Source organism: Struthio camelus, chromosome 23, assembly GCF_040807025.1.
Source record: "Struthio camelus isolate bStrCam1 chromosome 23, bStrCam1.hap1, whole genome shotgun sequence".
Taxonomy (NCBI): Eukaryota; Metazoa; Chordata; class Aves; order Struthioniformes; family Struthionidae; genus Struthio; species Struthio camelus.
In genome coordinates, this window is record NC_090964.1 from 10540112 (window position 1) to 10557829 (window position 17718).

The following is a 17718-nucleotide window of genomic DNA, read 5'->3' on the forward strand; positions in this document are numbered from 1 at the left end:
AAGGGAGTCGTTGAGTATAAACAGGCACAAACTTTTTTTTCTAGAAATTATTTTATTTAAAATTTAAAACCATATTACTTCATACAGCAAACTGTGCACTTTGATATATCACAGTGTCTTAAAAAGGAAAATAATCAGAATTTTTTTCTTTTTTGGAAATTTTATTTACATCAGCCTAGAATGATCAGCAAGTAACACAGTTACTATGAAACCAAAATTGTTACAAAATGTTTACAAAAAACTATATTCATAGAAATTCTGCATGTCCACAAAGGAAAATCCCCTGAATGTCACAGAGACCAGTTTTTTTTCCTTTTTTTCCCGTTCTTTTTTGTTTTTTTCTCTTTTATCTTTTTTTGAGAAACATGTCAAAGAAAGGTATAGACAGCAAAGGGCTTCCAGCATCAATGCCCAGAGGTGCCCCCTGCCCAGGCCGGCCGGAGCAGTCCACTCGCAGCTCTCCCGCGCAAGGGCTGTGCGGTAGGACTAGGCGGTTGCTGGCTGTTTGGACTTGGTCTCTTGTCACAGTTTGGCTGCACATGGCTCGAGTTTGCGAGTGCTGGATAACCGCGACCGGCGCTGCGAGTCAGCGGCTGGCGTCGGCAGGGTCCCTTTGCGGCGCCCTGCTCTCTAGAGAACCGCCAGCATCTGCGCCCGCCTGGATCCCGGTCCACAGAAACGCTCGCCGAGGGCTTGAACTTGGTTCCCTGCCCTGGAGTTAGTTGCCACGAGTTGGAGCTTTTTCCCCTTTGCATATTCGGTTTCTCTGTGAATTCGTAGTCTCGACATCTTACCCAACGCTTACTATTGGTTATTTTTAGAAGGAAAAGCAAACCCAGACAAACCTATCCATTGTGTCCCTGCTCTGTCTCACAGGAGACCTGGAAGGAAAAAGCAAGTGATATGAAAGAAAGGAACAGTGACCTGAAATGGCAACAGTTTAGGTGCAGTTTAATAGCCAAAAGCTGCTGTTTTTTTTTTTCTTTCTCCTTGCTCCCTCTGCCCACCAAGCAAAGAACGAAAGTGATTTTAGCAAAGTTGGACGTCATATAATTTCTAAGACATGAGTTGTTAAGAGTCATCAACAGCTCACAAAATAGCTTGCCCGAAGGCTTCGAGGCTTTGCCCCTTCCAAAGCCTCCCCGCGCATCGCTGCTGAGCGCCGGTTCCTTGCTCCCCCTGCAGCGGGTACGGCGTGGCCTAGCTGCTTCGCTCCCCCGTGTGAACGTGAGAAGCTCATGGGTTAGTGGGAATAACAGGAGAGACTCCGGTCTGTCAGGCAATGTAGTAATAGAGTACATTAAAACTTGTTCTGGGTGGAGCTGCCTCTGATTTGCACCAGGATGGCAGAGGTGAGAGACCCTCTCGCCTCCCCTTAGCTCAGGCTGAGCAGGAGCTAATGGGGAAGAAAGAGCAGCAGCCAAAGCACGTTTGGGTCCCCATCTGGACAGCTCTCCTACCTTGTGGGACATTGTTTTCAGCTGTGCAGAACATTACCTTGTGGTTAAACGTGTTAAACATTTTAATATCAGGATCTTAAATATAAAACCATAATGTAGATGCATGAAGTTGTCTAATATTTCATGGCTGATTTACTGTCAGTGTAGAGAGAGAGAAGGGAAAAGGTTAATCTGCAGGGTTTTTTCTTGCTGGCTGGTAGCACTGGGAATTCCAGATGCTAACCTGTCAAGCTGGGACATGTGAGTCAAACCAAATCCAACTGGCATCAAAGCTGAATAAATAGTGTTTATGCTGTTAGTAATATTTATATTAAAAAAAGAAAAATCTGTCAAGAAGCAAAATGGTTGCAATTTTCCACGGTATTTTAGTCCCAGAACGTTTAAAGCCAGTTTCAGGTTTTGTTTTTATCTTTGCCTTGATTGTAAAAATCTATTTTTAAGAGCTTAGAAATGTGTAAAGAAAACATAAAATCTACTACTCCAGCAAGTCTAAGGATTCGCAAAGAGGTACAGAAAGCAAGTCGTTAGCTTTAGCGAACGGACCCATTTTTTCCAATCCGTACTCTGCTGTTGGGATTTTATTCCACTGAAGTGGTTTCGTGGCGTGGGTGAGGGCGCTGGTGGATTGCAGTCTTCGGAGCAAGCCCAGGATTTGAATTGAGCCATTTCTCTGGGCATGGATAAAAGGGCTCTGAACTCAACTCCAGAGATGGTGGGAACAGACACACGCGGGGGAGAGTTGTTGGGGAGCAGGGGAAGTGACAGAAAGGAAAAAATCCTACTTTGTCACAGTTAGAAACTTTTGATTTTTGCAGGCTAGTGGTTAGTATTGTGAGTTTAACATTCAGGCTGAACTTCTCTTTTCACATGTCAGGAATCTGTAAAAAGACTGTGCCCTGTGTATGTCCTGCTTAAAACCCGTTTGAAAGTTGGAAGGATACGAGTGAGCTTCATTTTTTGTCAGCAAACTATTAGGAATATGATGCCCATTGAATTGGCTGCTTTCACCTCTAGTTTTTCATGGTTTATATATATATTAAAAAAAAGGTGAAAATAAGCATCAATTCCTTGCATATCTTTACTAGAGTTAAGATACAACAAATCTACCTTTATATTTCAGATCGCTATGTTGCTGCTTGTCATTATGGAAAAACAAAATAAGGACAAATTATGTTCCCTGATGGAAGCTATCTCCCCTTGAGCTAATTTGCTACTTCTGAGAAAGAAACAGGTGGGGAAAGAAAATCTTAAATCAGCTATGAACAGGTTTGTCCCTTTGGGCAAAGGCAAACTTTTCAGAAAGGCCTTGCAGTTAGGGGAGGGCAAATTAGGTCAGCTAAGCTGCTGATCGCTGCGGTAACCGTGGACCCGGCTAAAAGCACAGCGCGGGGCGACGTTGCCCGATGCGCAGCCTGGGCTCGGCTGCCGGCCTCGCCGCAGGGCAGGAGCTGCAGCCTGGGGCACCTCCCTCACCCTTGAGTTTGCGAAGGAAGGAGAGTGCTGTTTTCTCAATGCCAGTATTTAAATCCGAACTTTTAAGTGCCTTTACAGTATCGTCCTCATGATATTCCAGGTTACAATAGGCAGAACTATTGCCCTTTGTTTCGTTTTGCAAACGGGCAGGAAGAAATTCATCAGCAGAGTGTCCCTCCCGCTGGCCACCCAGGTGCTTTTCCTGTGAAGGGATGGAAGTGAACGACGTTAGTCGAGGATTACTTCTAGGTCAGCAGAGGGGTCTTTGGTAGTTCTGACTAAATTCATCTGCAGGACCAGCCTTCTGGGTTAAGCAACCTGAAAATAAGAACACAGTTCATGGAAGATTTCTTAAAAACTTTTTAGCGTGTGTTCACTGAAATCACCATGGGGATGCTGTGGGAAGGGCTGTGGATTCAGCGGGCAGAGCAATAAGGGTGTCGGGTTTGGCTCACACAGTGCTGTTTGTCCCGAGGCCGGCCCCGGCCCTGCAGTTGAGACTTTCCCTTTCGAATCTCCGATGCCGTAAGGAACGTTTGTTCCTAAACCAAGCACACAGTCCTCTCCTGATCCGAGTGTGAAAGCAGCAGAGCTGCCGGTCAGCACTGCTGAATTTCTTGGAAATTAGTAGCATTCAGCTCTTGGAAACAACTCTCTCAATGCTACTGCAGCCGGTGGGCTTGGCTCCTTTACGCAGCTCTTGGTGGAAGAGATGGCCTTTGCAGAGACAGTGAAGGAGCTCAAAAACTGAAGACCATGGTGTCACCAGGGGCAGGGGCTGGCGTTTGGGGCAGGGCATTTGGGTGGTTTTGCTCAGAGATGGCAGTAGTTCCCATGCACCATGCTGTCCCGTTCCTGGTGGCGGAGAGTTTGACTGTGTTCAAGCTTACTCGCCCCTTCACAGTTAGCTGTCTTAGATATATCTGTGAACACGCACTGGCCTTCTCCCACCACGCGCCCACGTGGACTTCCTGCTGTGGATGACCAAAAGCCAGCACAGCCATGAGGTAAAAGGCCACAGTGAGCTGCTCGAGAGAAGGCACAGCTTTGATGATAGTATTTCATAGATATTTTTCCCCTTCCCGGACAACGTATCGTAAATGTGCTGTGTATGTCAGCTGGGAACAGATGCTCACAGACTGTTGCTAACTCCACACCTGTATGGAGAAAGTGTTTATTGCCATGCTGAAGAAGCCTTGCTCTGTGGCCTCCTCCTTACCCACTGAGGGGCAGTTTGGCTCGATTCTGTCTTGCCTCCATGTGTTTTCAGCATGTAAACATCAGACTTGTGGATGATAGTATGTTTGGACTCCATGAGGCTTGTAGGATCTAAGCTTTAAAAAAAAAAGAAAAGAAAAGAAAAATAACAAAAATAAAACAAAAGCCCCAAGACCCAGGTTACAGTCCATGCTTTGAAGTTCTTGCTTCTATGCCAGTGACCAATGCAGCTGTGTTTTAAAGGCCTTATTCTTGAAATGAACCAAACTAGCCTTTTTTTCTATTTTTTCTTTTTCTTTTTTTCTATTTTTAATCCTTTCTTCCCTAGTTAAGAGTGCAACCAGCCTAGTCTGCAGCAATTCCTTCCCACCCACCCCCCAGGTCCGACTCCCTATGGGAACACAGGTGTCAATCCAGTGTTGCAAGTCATGTTGTCCTTCCCAGGCAGTCGTCGGTCATTGAACGTGTGCATATTGATCACTGCATCCGTCTTCACCATGACGGGTGGCTGAGGCTTGTGCTTGACCCGTCGCTGGCAGGTGAGCGACAGGCGGATCTCGTCAGCCATGGCACTGCAGAAGGAGCGCTGGGGAGAAGCAGGGACAGAGCAGTTACTCTTAGCAAAATATTTGTTAACAAGCTCTCCATGAGCAGAATGGTGACACTAGATTCTTTGCGGAGGACAAGCGCTAGGTTTAGGCTGCATTTGAGGCATCAGTTGTGCTTGGTTGGACTCCAGCGATGCACAAGCCTCCGGTTGACCCTCTCCCCATTAGCAAGAATTGTACCTTTGACATTAAATCTTACAAAAAAGAAGAACTGCAGGTGACTCTGTCAGAAGGTCAGTGCTCTGTGTGCTCCTTGCTGGGCAGGATGCTGGTAAATTTATGTGCTGAGAATCAGAGGGCTATTGAATCATGCTGGGTTGCTAGTGGGCAATTTACCTAGTCCATCACATGGTCAGCTTTGATTTCTGGGCATGCAAGTCAATGCACTTTCCAGTTACTGTATTGTGACACACAAGGAAGAGGGAATAAACACAAAAGCGGTCATCTTATTTCATGAGCACTAATAGCCACTTAAGGTGGGATGGGCCATTTGCGTAATGGTGTTACGAGAAGTGTTGAAAAGTTGATAAAATAACATGAGGCTTCCTGACTAGTTCCTTGAGGATCTAGAACAGTCTTCTAATGGGAGTGGGGGACATAAGATAGAGACTTCATACTTCTAGACATTTGTTTATACACTTATGCATAGAATATGCAGCACGCTTGCCGGTCACAGTGGCACCTGGATGTAACAACTCAGAAAGGTCCTGTCCGATCCTGGCTTCCCACGCAGTTTTTTGTCCCTGTTTTCTTGACTTGAGTATGTGTAGGCTGTTCAGAATTACCCTTACAAATGTTTACTTGTGCTTTTTTAGTCTAGCTACTGTGGGAACAGGTCACCCTGGATTAGACTAGATACAATTTGCTCCTGCCCCGGCCATCGGAGCAGGAAGGAAGCAATGAGCCTTAGTGAAGGGCATTTCTGTGGTGCTGCGTGTCGGCCTTTACGTGAGCTGCGGGCGCTTTGCCAGAGCGTACCTCCCGGCTCGGTGCCCACCCGGCCCGCAGCTGGCACGGTCAGTGCTGAATCCCTCTGAACATCTCCCTGCCTGCCTCTAGGCCCAGGGTGCAAAATTCCCAATATCTGGGGGAGCTGCAGAAATCCCTGCCTGGTGGTGGTGCGGGGAAACTGAGGCAGTCGATACCTGCTCACGCTCCGCCGTTTTGCGCAGCTTGTAGATGAACTCCACCATTGCCACAAAGACTGAGAGCACCAAGCCTGCGGCCAAAACGATAAAAATCCCCCCGATGTTTTGAATGCCGAGAGCGCTGGCCTCCTTGTTCTCATCCTCAGGGCAGCCGTTCCCACGCCACCACTTCTCCTTCATCACGTGGAGCTTGTCCTCCTCCTGGAGCTGGAGGATGGCAATGGTGATCTTGTCCCTGTACGGTGACCCTGGGGAGAGGGAAAGCCATTACACAGGGAGGGCAAAGTAGGACAAAAATCACATAAAGCAGGGAACGTGCCTGTGTTAAGCAGGGTTGTTCAGACCTCTCTTCAACAGGCTGATAGGGTAAGCTTTGTTATTCAGAAATATCCCAATATCTGTTGGGAGTGGGTTATCTCAATCCCATCTGCTGTATTTATGGTAACTAGCTCCCCTCCTGGGCTACCTATAGAAACCCCACCGTTGTCACTTACCCATGGGAGTGCCAATGCCGTAGCCTTTGGTATCAATTAGCCCTCCGATCTGAGTCAGGTTGCAGTTCCTCTGCGTGATGTATTCGATAGTGGTCGACTCCATCAGCAGGGCGTAATCAGCTGTGAGGGTTCGCTGGATCCCTTCCTCATTATTTTTAACGAGTGCTGTGGGTTTGCTGCTCATGAAAGCCCACATTTTTTCAAAGGTAGAAATCTTGGATTTCTGGAAAAACAATAGCCCCCATACCCAAAATGAGAACTAATCTTCTAATTGTTGCCATAAACACCCCCAAAACCCGGTATCTTTATAGTAAATGAAAAATATCAGTTTGAGAACAGGTCACGTGTACAATGAACCAATTTGACCATCAATTTGACCATGTCTTAGATCTATCTACTTTTTCTGCCCAGCCTTGTTTGGCACCAAATTGCCATAACAAGAGAAGAAGATTCCATCAGAGTTCATGCTGTGCAAACACTGAACAAAAATACAGTCACTGCTCTGGAGACCTTATATTTTAAGTGGAAATATTCGCGTCAGTAAGGTACAGCAAGACCCTGCCTTGATGCCCTGCAGAACTTGCTAGTGTGGCAGGCTATCATATATCTGTTTAAACTTATTAGTTTCCTAACCAGAATTTTGTTTATCCTGTGATGTTTCTGCACAATGAGAGAAGACAGAGAACATTTCAGAGGACATGTTTTTCTCCTTTGCACACACTCTATTATATTTTTGTCTATTCTCCAAGCCTCACAAGGAAACGTGTCTCCTCTGAGGTATGTGCAACTGCCAAACAAATTTAACATATCCGTATAAGCAGAGGCATAGAAATATTCAAGAAGATTTTGTTACAGCTAAAAATAAACATGTATATTCTTTTACTATCAGCAGACAGTCTATCAGAAAAGGAGGTACATGTTTTCTAGGTTACTATTAATATGAATGCTTTTTCATTTTTCATTAGAAATTTTCATTTTTTATTAGAAAATGTGTTGGGTGGGATGAAATACAGCTGTTTTATATCTTTCCACAATATTTTAAATATACCACTGATTTATCTATGACCACCTTCTGCACTGTCTTTATGTAGGTTGTCATAAAAGACTTATCCTGCATTTAAAGATTCCCCAGGAAGAGGCACATTAGCTTTCTCTTAAAATACCTGCTTCTTTGGTCCCTGTATTCCCGTGTGTGCACATAGCTCATATCAAAATACGTGGTTTAGGTAGCAATGTCAACCTAGCTGTGATAACAGGGATTTCATTGACCAGGCACACGTAGGACTTTGGCTGTGGGACTGACAGATGAGGTCTGCGTGAAACGCCGCCGTGGCTCGGCTCTGTTACCCGCGATTTAAGGCCAGGCCAGCCCGTGCGTTCTGTGATTTAGTTCTGTGGCTGTGCTGTTGGGATGTAGCTGGTTTCCTTCCCAAACGATGCAAATTTATTTGTCACTGTCTAAATTTGCCTGTCTTTATGGTCAGTGCATACGCTCGTTAACCCGTGGGATGAACGGGTGTTTTGCTGAAGTCTTTGGTAGAGCCTGTCGCACGCTGTTGCAGTGACATAGCGTGGTGCCCAAAAGGGTCTAAATGAACAGTGCTGCGCTTCGTATCTCATCATGCCGCCACTACACTGGTTCCTCAAGAAAATCCCTGCTCAACATAGACATCATAAGGAAGCAGGAAGGAACTACTGCCGTTTTTGTTTCCTTTCTTATTTAATTTTAAAGGAAAAGGAGACCCAACAAACCCGGTAATGCCACGATTGCTTTACAGCTGTGCCAAGAGGGTAAGCTAAACTTCTCTTGGCTTAGGGGTATGAACGGGGTGTAGGAAGGCCCAGGGCCAGGGGCTCTCCCAGGGCCTTTACCCGAGCTGTACCCAGCGTAGACTCGGCCTGAGGGGGAAAACTGGTGCATCTCTCCTCTCCCCATCCAGCTGCAGCTGGAAGAGCGCTTGGATGTTGAGGCTTGTGTTTGTGCTGCGCCTTTCTGTGCCATTCTTCTTTTCTGCCTAAATTCCTGTTTTTCCTGGATCTCCTTTTTCCTTCTGATTTAGTAAGAGGCTAGCTTAGTCAGCCAAAACATCCTCCCCCACAACACTACTTAGCAAAAGCCTGAAGCTGGCTGATAAGTCGGAGGGGCTGATAAGTCTTTGTGCTTTGCCTAGAGTAAGGCTAACAGCTCACCTGCAGCGGCAGGAAGAGCTGCACTCTCTAGTCGTCTTTTATCTTCCTCTTATGTTTGTGTTCTTATATATATATATATATATATATATTAAAAAAAAAAAAAGCAGGGCATGGAGCCCTAGCCAATCCCAACTGCTGTTATCACATCTCCCCCTCATTATTTTAGTGCCATCTAAAAGATGCCAGCAGAAGTTTTTCTGATAAAAACTCTCTGTAACGCATGGTAAAATAATTAAAAGATATAGTTAAAATGAAAAATCCCTCATAATATTTAATATTTCAGATGCCTCGCCTGTCCTCCTTTTTCTGTACGTTCAGTGAAATTTGAACAGATTTTGTGGCAGTTGTCGTGTAACTTAACATCCCAAATTTGATTAGTATTGTGCAGTAACAAAGGCTGTTTCTCTGTCTTTAACCCAATTGGCTCATTCTCCTGTCTCAAATATCCATGGACTTATTTCTTCTCAGTTAAAATTTACGCTTGCTCTAATCCACTTGAGGAACTTGCTGTGGTGGAGGTTCTGGAGCTAACTTAATTCAAGAGACAGCATAATCCCTCTCACTTGAAAATCTGGTCCAGTGCCTGTAAGGTAGATTTGTGGCATCTGTCAAACCTCGAAGAGCAGCAAGAAATGTAGCCTCCAAAAGGATTATTAAATATCGGTACATTACGATGGGTAATTGAAATGAATAACGTAGTAGACCTGCTGATAACGACTTGTTTAACATTTATACAGTTCACATCAGAGGCCTCTGAGTTCACTAGCTCTCTCTTTCACTCCTTCTCTTCTTGCACTTAATGCTCCTTGGGTGTTGACACAAAGCTCTTAAACAACATCAGCGTTCTCCCAGTTTTAAAGCATAGAGCAAAATAAACTGGCAAAAAATCAATAGGTTGCATTTAGTGAAGCTAATAGGACTTGCATGAGGCATGGTAGCTCTTCAGGCAACTTAAATTACATGAGACAGGGCTCCCTGGAACAGAAAAAAACACTTTCTCTTCTTGAATCTCACACCTTTTGACCAGCTGAAAGGAGCTAATTGTGTTTGAAATGCCAGGATGGGCCCATTCTTTCTCAGCTCTTGCTGCAGCGCTTCAAACGCTGCTCGTGGTCCCATCTGTGGGGCTGGCCTGGGGAGGAGGGGAGCGGGCGCTAGAGCTGCGGCCCCGACTCCACGGGCCGGCTTGTAGCAGGCAGCGTGTCGGTGGCACGCGCCCTTTCTCGCTGGAGCGCGCTTGGCCGAGTGCAAACGTGCAGACGCCGTGCATCGCAGAAATGTGTTATCGCCAACCTGCGCGGTCTCTTCTGCTGTCTTCAGCCCCGTGCTTGTCATGGCCTTGTGTCTCCCTGCAGCAAGATGCCGCTGGTTGCAATGGCCTCATCCTCCATAAGAGAAGGGTCTGTTAGCTCTTACTAGCAAGGACAGGTCAAGCCCATGGCGAAGGCAAGGCAGTTCGACCCAGTTCTCTGGTCAGGGCAATACCTGGCGCTCTCAGGAGTCTAAAACCCACCACCTCCTCACGGGGAATTTATTTCGTGTTAGTTTCTTTAGCTTGGCTAACCTGAGATAACAGCGCTCCTTCTCCCAGTGGAAATTCACAAGCTGTAATCCTCAGCGCAGCACCAGCACTTTGATAGATTTGGCTATTTGTTAAAAGTCCAATTTAAAAGCAATTGTCAGTCACTGTGAGAGCAGTCATCAATCAAAACCGCAGGCGCAACCGCTGCGCACAGTGTACAGCGCTCCGACTCGCACCTAAATCCTGACAGCCTCGACCACTGCCCTTTTCTCTTATTATGAGGAAAAGTCGTTCACTTCTGGAGAACTAACTGCTGTAACTGCACCTTTTTCACCTTTCCAAGAAGGACGGACGGACTAAGGCAGCAATTTTACAGCCACATGGATCTAATCCTCCCTTCCCTTCTCTGAGGGTACTTCAGCTGTGCTTCGGAGAAGGTCATTTATTTATGGGGAACTGGATGATGTCACCTGAGAACATGCAAATCAAATGAGCAAAAACTTCTCGTTAGGCACAATGATTAGTTGGTAGTAAATTAACAGTCAGTAAAGAATTGTGTTTATTTTGCTGGACCTTTATTCCCTCTGATTTTATATATTAAGTAATTTACCTTTAAAAAAATCTTTCCTGGGATTAATTGCTGGTTTGAATTGATGTTGTTGTGCAGGGGTTGGGTGCAATTTTTTTATATGGAATCACCGTTTTACTTTTACTTACGGGCTGCATAAAAAAAAAAAAAAACTGAAATGATGAAGGCCAGTAGAGGCCATCCTGTCCCCCTGCATCCTCTGTGAGGGAAGGGGTGAGGCAGAATTTCCCCCAGGTTCATATCTGCAGGTCCCCTCAAAGAGACCCTAACTCTGCTGCAAAAGGTAGAGGAGGAGAAACTGCTCGGCTGCTCTGAAGCATTAAGATGCATTAAGAGACAATCACCCAAAGCTGACTCCTTCCCGACAGAGAAATCCCAGACTGTTTTCAACTCCTGAGCATTTGGAATGATGGAGATTATTGCTAATAAATAAAGGCAGTAGTTTAATGCTGCTAATCCATCCAGAGCACATCAGGGCACGGTGTCCCTCTTCTGCTTACACCTCTCCCTCTGCCTCCTGCAAGTGGAGCTGCTCGTTTTGGTCAGGGCAGATAACATCCGAGCCTGGTCCACTGGCTCCTGCATCTTAATGAAATCCTGCTTTAGTTCGAAAGGAAATGCATCTATGAGCAACAGCCCCTCCGAATGCAGCAAAGGCAGTGAACGCTGAGAATGCCTCTAAATTCATCCTTTAGAGTCAGCGCGCAGAAGCTACCTTTAATAATCAATGTTTCAAGACCAGTCACCCAAATAAATTAATGGAATAGTTTAGAGGAGCCAATATAAGGCATCTTGCCAAGACATATATGCTTTTTTATCAGTGCAATTGGCAAGAAAGTAACTTGCAGGCTTGCGATTTTCAATTCCAGCCTGTATGAAAAAATAAATTGATTTTCACCAACTGAAGATACTTACTCTTGAGGATTTAACGTTTCTGTACAAGTGAATATATATGTACACACTCACACTCACACCCATACTCTAAGCTGTACATTAAACCCAGCATTTGTTCAGAGAGAGGCAGCATCCTTTGCAAGATGTGAAGGATTTTTGGCATGATCCATAATGGAAGCTAGACACTGTTCCTAAATTAATTGATCTGTATTTATTCCTGTAGCCCAATCTGCATTCCCAGGGAATAAATAGCTTCTCAAATGTTCCTTTCAAGGAGTCAAAATCTGCCCATACAGCTACTAAAACTCTCATTTCTGATTTCCATTTGCTCTAGCTAGCTAGGTGAGCCTCCCAGGCAGAAAGCCTTTATGAGAACAAGATCGCATGTACCGAGTCTGATCCAGAGATATATAACTGGCTTGAATCATGGCTTGAATCAATAGATAACTTCTGCAGTGACTTCAGTGAGCTCTGTATAAGCCCTCAACCATCCAAACCCCTGACAATAGTCAGCAACGTCGTTCAGTGTTTTGGGAATCTTCTTGGAGAACAATCAAGGAGAGGTTTGCCTTCCTCCTCACCCCATTTCCCACTGCTCCTGAAGTGGCAGCTCCTGGACTGTGCTTTCCTCATGGGAGAAGTGGTCTCTCCTGTGGTCCTGTATCATGCTTTGTCACCCATTCCCAGAGCCCCGAAGAGCTCTGGGCCCACGTGAGGTGTCACGTCTTAACGCAAGCGGCGGAGTTCAGTGTCAGCCCCAGCCGGCTGTGGGATAAGGATGTGCGCGGTGCCAGGCTGCCGGGCCGGATTTTTAACGCTGAGCACAGAGAAAGGAGGAGTGAGCTCCTGATGCAACCACTCCTGATGAGCAACTACTTTGAGAAGCAGAGAGGGAGACAAGGTAGCTCTTCTTGTGATAAATCATTGTGGATAATCCAAGAAATAGGTTCAGTATGGGGGGCTCCTAATTAGGATATAGCAAACTGCAGGCGTGCTCGACCGCCAGCTGTCCAGGAACTTTGCTGCGTAGGGGTCTGCGTTTCAAGAGCAGCCCTGCCACAGCAGCCTGTGTCAGGCTTGCGTCTCCCAGGAACGTCTGCTGTGAGCCGAGCAGAGGCAGGTGACACGAAGTCTGGGCCCTTCGCTGTGCCAAAACCTCGCCCCGTGCGGAAGGAGCACAGCTCTCGGCAGACATGATAGGTGCCCACGCAGGCGGCTTGATCTTTGAATTATCCTGTTCCCTGGACCTTGGTGCTCTTTGACAGGTGTCCCCGTGAACAAGACCCTGGCAGAGCAGCTGTGCTGCAGCATTTACCCTGTCATTTGATGAAGGCCTGGCTGAGGGGTGGGGGGAGATTCTCCTGATCATTAAACACGTGCTCCTGTATTTCCCTTTACATGAAGGACAAATGAACATAGCATCCCCCATGAGCGCTCTTGCTGCTCCAGTAATTGAAATGCTTGTCAGAAGGGACATCCCTGATAATTCATCTCTGAACAACAATAATAATAAAAAAGAAAAAGGAAAATACACTGCATAAATAAACCCTGCCAAATGCCTGTTAGAAGCCTGAAGAACGGCTCTGATGAAGAATGATATGAAGCAGTAAAGATACTGTGTCCTTGATGATCTAAAAAAAAAGACAGAGTTTTATTTTATTTCCATATAAAACTCTTACTGAAAAGAGTAGTTAAAACACTCCTAATAGCTGTTCTAGGTTTATATTGCTTTTGGAAGGTAACGTGATGCATCTGCCCATGCCAAAGACAAAATTGCATGCACCAGCTCCATTGCAAAAAGCAAGCTAATCAGTGGCAACCTGCTATTCCATGCTATATTTGCATTTCCCAGGATTAATTAAAGACCAAACCAAACAAAATCTTCCATGTTTCCTTACCAATCTGTGTTACTGCCTGTCAAAATAAGCATGGGGAGTTGGAAAGCGTAATGGCTCCATACCTAAGTCGTACCCAAGTCATACCCAAGAAGAGTTACAGATCTGCAGAAAAATGCTATATTCTTTCTTGTTATTAAAATTCAGCACATTGGCTCCCTTTAATAAGTCTTGGCAATTAAACTGCTGACTGCCTAACCTAGCTGCCATTACACTGCGACTATTCAACTTATTGCAGTATTCTAGAGAGCTCATGCTTTAAAAAGCAGGTTGCATGTCATATGTTGGCCCTCATATTTCCTTCTGAATTAGGATGACATGGGAGGGAAGGAACGTGCCTCGGTCCTGCTCAGCAGAGGGGCAGCGGGGACGCCCCGTCCTCCTTCGGCTGAACGGCTGGAGCAGCGGCTGTTTTGTGCGAAGCAGAAAGTGAGCAAATTGGAGCGGTGTTCTGGGGTGCGACTGTCTGTTCTGTTTTGCCAGTGCTCCTGCTGCTTTGCTGGCAAAGAGCTAAGGGGAGGGGACAGCTCGTGTCCCTGCTGTGTCCCGGCTGGGTGGGCGCAGGGAAGCGCGGCAGCGGGGAGACCGCCGCAGCCGTCCCTCGAGTGCGCCGCAGCCGGGCCTGCGATCGGGCTCTGCGCCCCCAAGCTAGCGTTTCCTCGCACTTGGCTGGTGGTCGGGGCCCCCACCCAACCTGCCGAGCTTATTCCAAAGCCTTTTCTGGAAGGAAGGCTTTTAAAATTAATTTCTAAATTTAAATCCCCCCCCCCCAAGCCTTATATTTGCCAAGATGATCATTCCTTAGATTAATCGCCTTCGTTTCTATTCCTGCGTTCTCTCCCTTTTTTTAACAAGTATTTTTATAGCTTAGCTGCAGTTTCAAAGGTCTTTAAAGTCTCTCAGTTTCTTTTCGTTTTTGAGGCAATAATGAAATACGAATCCTCTTTGCACCCTCCTCTGCGCTGTTGGTCAGCTTCTGAAATTAATTATGCTTTAAACAGAAGACAATAACGTGATTTGACTTGGCTGCGCTGGCGGTGTTACCTTGCACAGGCTTTTGGAGGTGCGGTCCAGCGACTGGAACGCAGAGCGGATGGAAGCGGCAGGAGACAGGGGCAGGTTCCCCGCGTCTGCCCAGGCCGCTGCTCTGCCTGTGCCGGCGCCTTTTCCTGAAAGGATACGCAGCCCAACGGCTGGTAATTCCTCGGGCGCTTGGTTGCGTGGAAGATGCTGCTGTTCCATTATTTCCCTAATGAACGTGTCTCTGGAGCGATGCTTTCTTTAACGCATGCACAAAAGTGGAAATTACTTACTCGCAGTCTCTTCGACTCCAAATGAAAGTTTCTTTGGCATCTCTTTAACTCCAAGTTACTCTGATAGTTTTTTTCCCATTATATGTGAACATAAGTAACTTTTTCCCTCAAATTATTTATGCTAATTAATCTCTGGTTTATAAGAGATGTAATTCTATTTACGTGTATCTGCTGTGCTGTAATCCTGGTACCAGTACAGGATCATTCATTTTAATTATCAATGCTAACAAATGCTAGACAAGCCCCATATCAAAGTAGGCAGATAATGACCAAAGAGCGAATAAAAACAACCAAGAAAAAAGAATAAAAAATAAATCTTTCTCTGTGTGCAAGCCTTGCCTTTTCTCAGCATCTCTGAGAGAAGATGAGCATGTACAAAAATAAACCTAATACCTAGTTTGAGCTATTTGTTTTTTTAATCAGTATTATCCATTGTGGGCTTTTTGTTTCATCCCATTTGAATTGTGCTGGTTAATAAACCTTGATTACATTAATGCAAATACCTTTTTTTTTCCTTTTTTGTATTTTAGCTGTAAAAAGTACTGGTCGGGGAGTGCGCTTAGTGGCATCTGTACAGTTTTAGTTGCAGTTTTTGTTTGTTCTCGTCTCTTTGGATCGTGATGTCCCTGCAAGGCACTGGGGTTAGCCAAGGGCTCCTTGGGGTCGGTACGGCAGCAGGTAAGATGTGAGAGCGTCCCTACTTAGGGAACGTATAATTTTTCTGTAGGGCTTTAATATAAGATAAACCTGTCCCGTCATGCCTAATACATGCTACGTTTTAGTGTACCTGATCCAATATTGAGTACAGTAAACTGCAAAATCAACATAATTCAATAATCGTAACTTCTGTTAACAACCGGGAAAGGGGGTTTAGTCGTGATGTGAATCTAGGTAAGCTAAACTGACAAAGTCTAAGCAAAGATGCAAGATGGAAGCAACCTTCTTGGAAGGAGAAGCAGTGGTGGCTTTACAGGCTTTTTGTCTTGGTTTTTTGTTCTCGCTCCCATTGGTTTGAGAACGTTGTGTCTCTGCCTGGATGGCAGAAAATCTGTGCTTGAGCTCACCTTGAAGAAGGTCATAGTAGCTCCATCCTTCACTGCTCCGTACTCTATTTTTGTCTGCTTTGCCAAGTCATCTGCTGAGTCGATGGGGGATTCCATCCTCTCCACAGTCAGGAAGGCGGCGAGGTTGGCCGTGTAGGACGAGATGATAATTAGGGTGAAGAACCACCATATGCCACCAATGATCCGTGTAGACAGCGCTTTGGGCATCAGCTCAGAGCCTGGAGTGGGAGAAGGATGGAAAAGGAAACAAAGAGAGAGAAAGGACCCGTTTTATATACATGTATGTACGTTATATATATTCACACATATATAAAAAATGTACGTGTGTGTGTATATATATACTTTTTTTTTCTGGGACTAGGTTTCACTGTCAAACTGTTACAGCTACGCAATTAAAGCCGACTGTTTTAGAGGCAAATTATCCAGACATCTTGCGTGCAAGGAAATCAGTGGGGTTTTTTGTAGCATTTGCAGAAAAGCCTCTCCCTTTATTGCTGACCTTGGGTACAGTGCACAATTTACAGGAAACTTTCAAACCGAAGTAATTAACTAGGCTGCTTTTATGAGATTTAAATAGCAAGCCATTTATGAACTTTTATGAGTGTTTTGTTCTGCTATTTAAAAAGTGCTTTGCTTTTTTATGGATTACTTTTCAAAGGACTGACTCTAGGGATTGTGTTCAAATACACAAAGTTTTAAAAAAAAATCAAACGGTAAGAGAAAGGAACTATCAGGGTCCACTACTTTGAATACCAGTTAGAAGTAGGGAAGCAGGAGATGTTTCGGCATAAAAGGTGTAACAGGTCTGGAATGACTTTTATTGAGCAGACGTGAAGGACTAAATGGGTTGTGCTATTTTTGTAATCACCCAAGACACTAAAAGCCAGGAAAGAGCTTTGGGTTTGAAACAACTGCATTCAGAGATATATCCAACCTGGAATTTGCACCAAAGATTGGGCTTTGCAAGGCAATTTTAAACAGCGTGGCATCAAAGCATAGCATGGAGTGTAGCTTTTCTCTATCTGAGTGCAGCAGGGAAGCACCAGGAAGCAGAGAAGCTGTGGATTTCGAGGGTTGTTTCAGTGCTTGTCAAGATGCTGCTCCTTTCCTATTCTATCTCTTGCCCTTTGATGCATTTGGAAGGCGTGACATCAGTCTGGCTTTGAAATATTTTTCTTCTTAGATGCAGAATAGAGTTAAAAAGCATATAGCTCTTTTCATTTATCAGCATCTGATAAGAGGATGATTCATCCTGCTAAACCATCTTGCTGGGAACTGTCACTGTCCATCAGGGCAGCCGAGATCTGGGAAGAATCTTTATTAAAAGCTGCAGCAGTGTCAGCAGGAAGAGCACAGAGCAGTGTTACTGTGAATGCTGCCGAGCCGATGCTATGGTTCTTTTTCTCTCTGTCTATAACCACTGATACGTGATAGAATTAGTGTGACAAATGTTTGACATTTTCCACTTATTGCCATTCCTGAATTTTCTGTAATTAGATTACAGTTGAATTTTGTTCCTTATTCAGAATTACTCACAAGTTCACCTTCTGCTCTTTTCCTAACAAATCTACTCGGTTCCATCCGTGTATCTAATTTATAAGGTTCCTGTCACTGTGGTATCTTATAGCAGTAAAAATTAAAACTTTCACTTCAGCACAGAGCGACGGCTCAGGAGAGCTGCTTGGAAAAGCTCCTCCTGTGCTGCTCTAGGGAGGGTTTCACGACCATATGACAGCGTGCAGAATGACCAGATGAGGGTAGAAGTGGCATGGATCACAGGGCAAGCAGCCTCTTTCTTCTGTAAAGCTGATTTAAAATAGAGTGAGTAGGACAGAGATCCCGAACAGGTG

General features: G+C 45.2%; 1 protein-coding gene across 2 annotated transcripts in view; it reads right to left on the reverse strand.

Moving 5' to 3' along the window:
* Nucleotides 1–2163: 2163 nt before the first annotated feature.
* GRIK3 (glutamate ionotropic receptor kainate type subunit 3) overlaps nucleotides 2164–17718 on the reverse strand; it is a 135203-nt gene continuing 119648 nt past the window's right edge. For both annotated transcript variants that reach the window (XM_068917392.1, XM_068917393.1), the window contains exons 13-16: nucleotides 15869–16086; nucleotides 6402–6624; nucleotides 5905–6155; nucleotides 2164–4737 (exon numbers count right to left, since the gene is read on the reverse strand). In XM_068917392.1, the coding sequence (XP_068773493.1) occupies nucleotides 4543–4737; nucleotides 5905–6155; nucleotides 6402–6624; nucleotides 15869–16086 (887 nt within the window). In that variant the 3' untranslated portion in view covers nucleotides 2164–4542. The remainder of the gene's footprint in view (nucleotides 4738–5904; nucleotides 6156–6401; nucleotides 6625–15868; nucleotides 16087–17718) is intronic.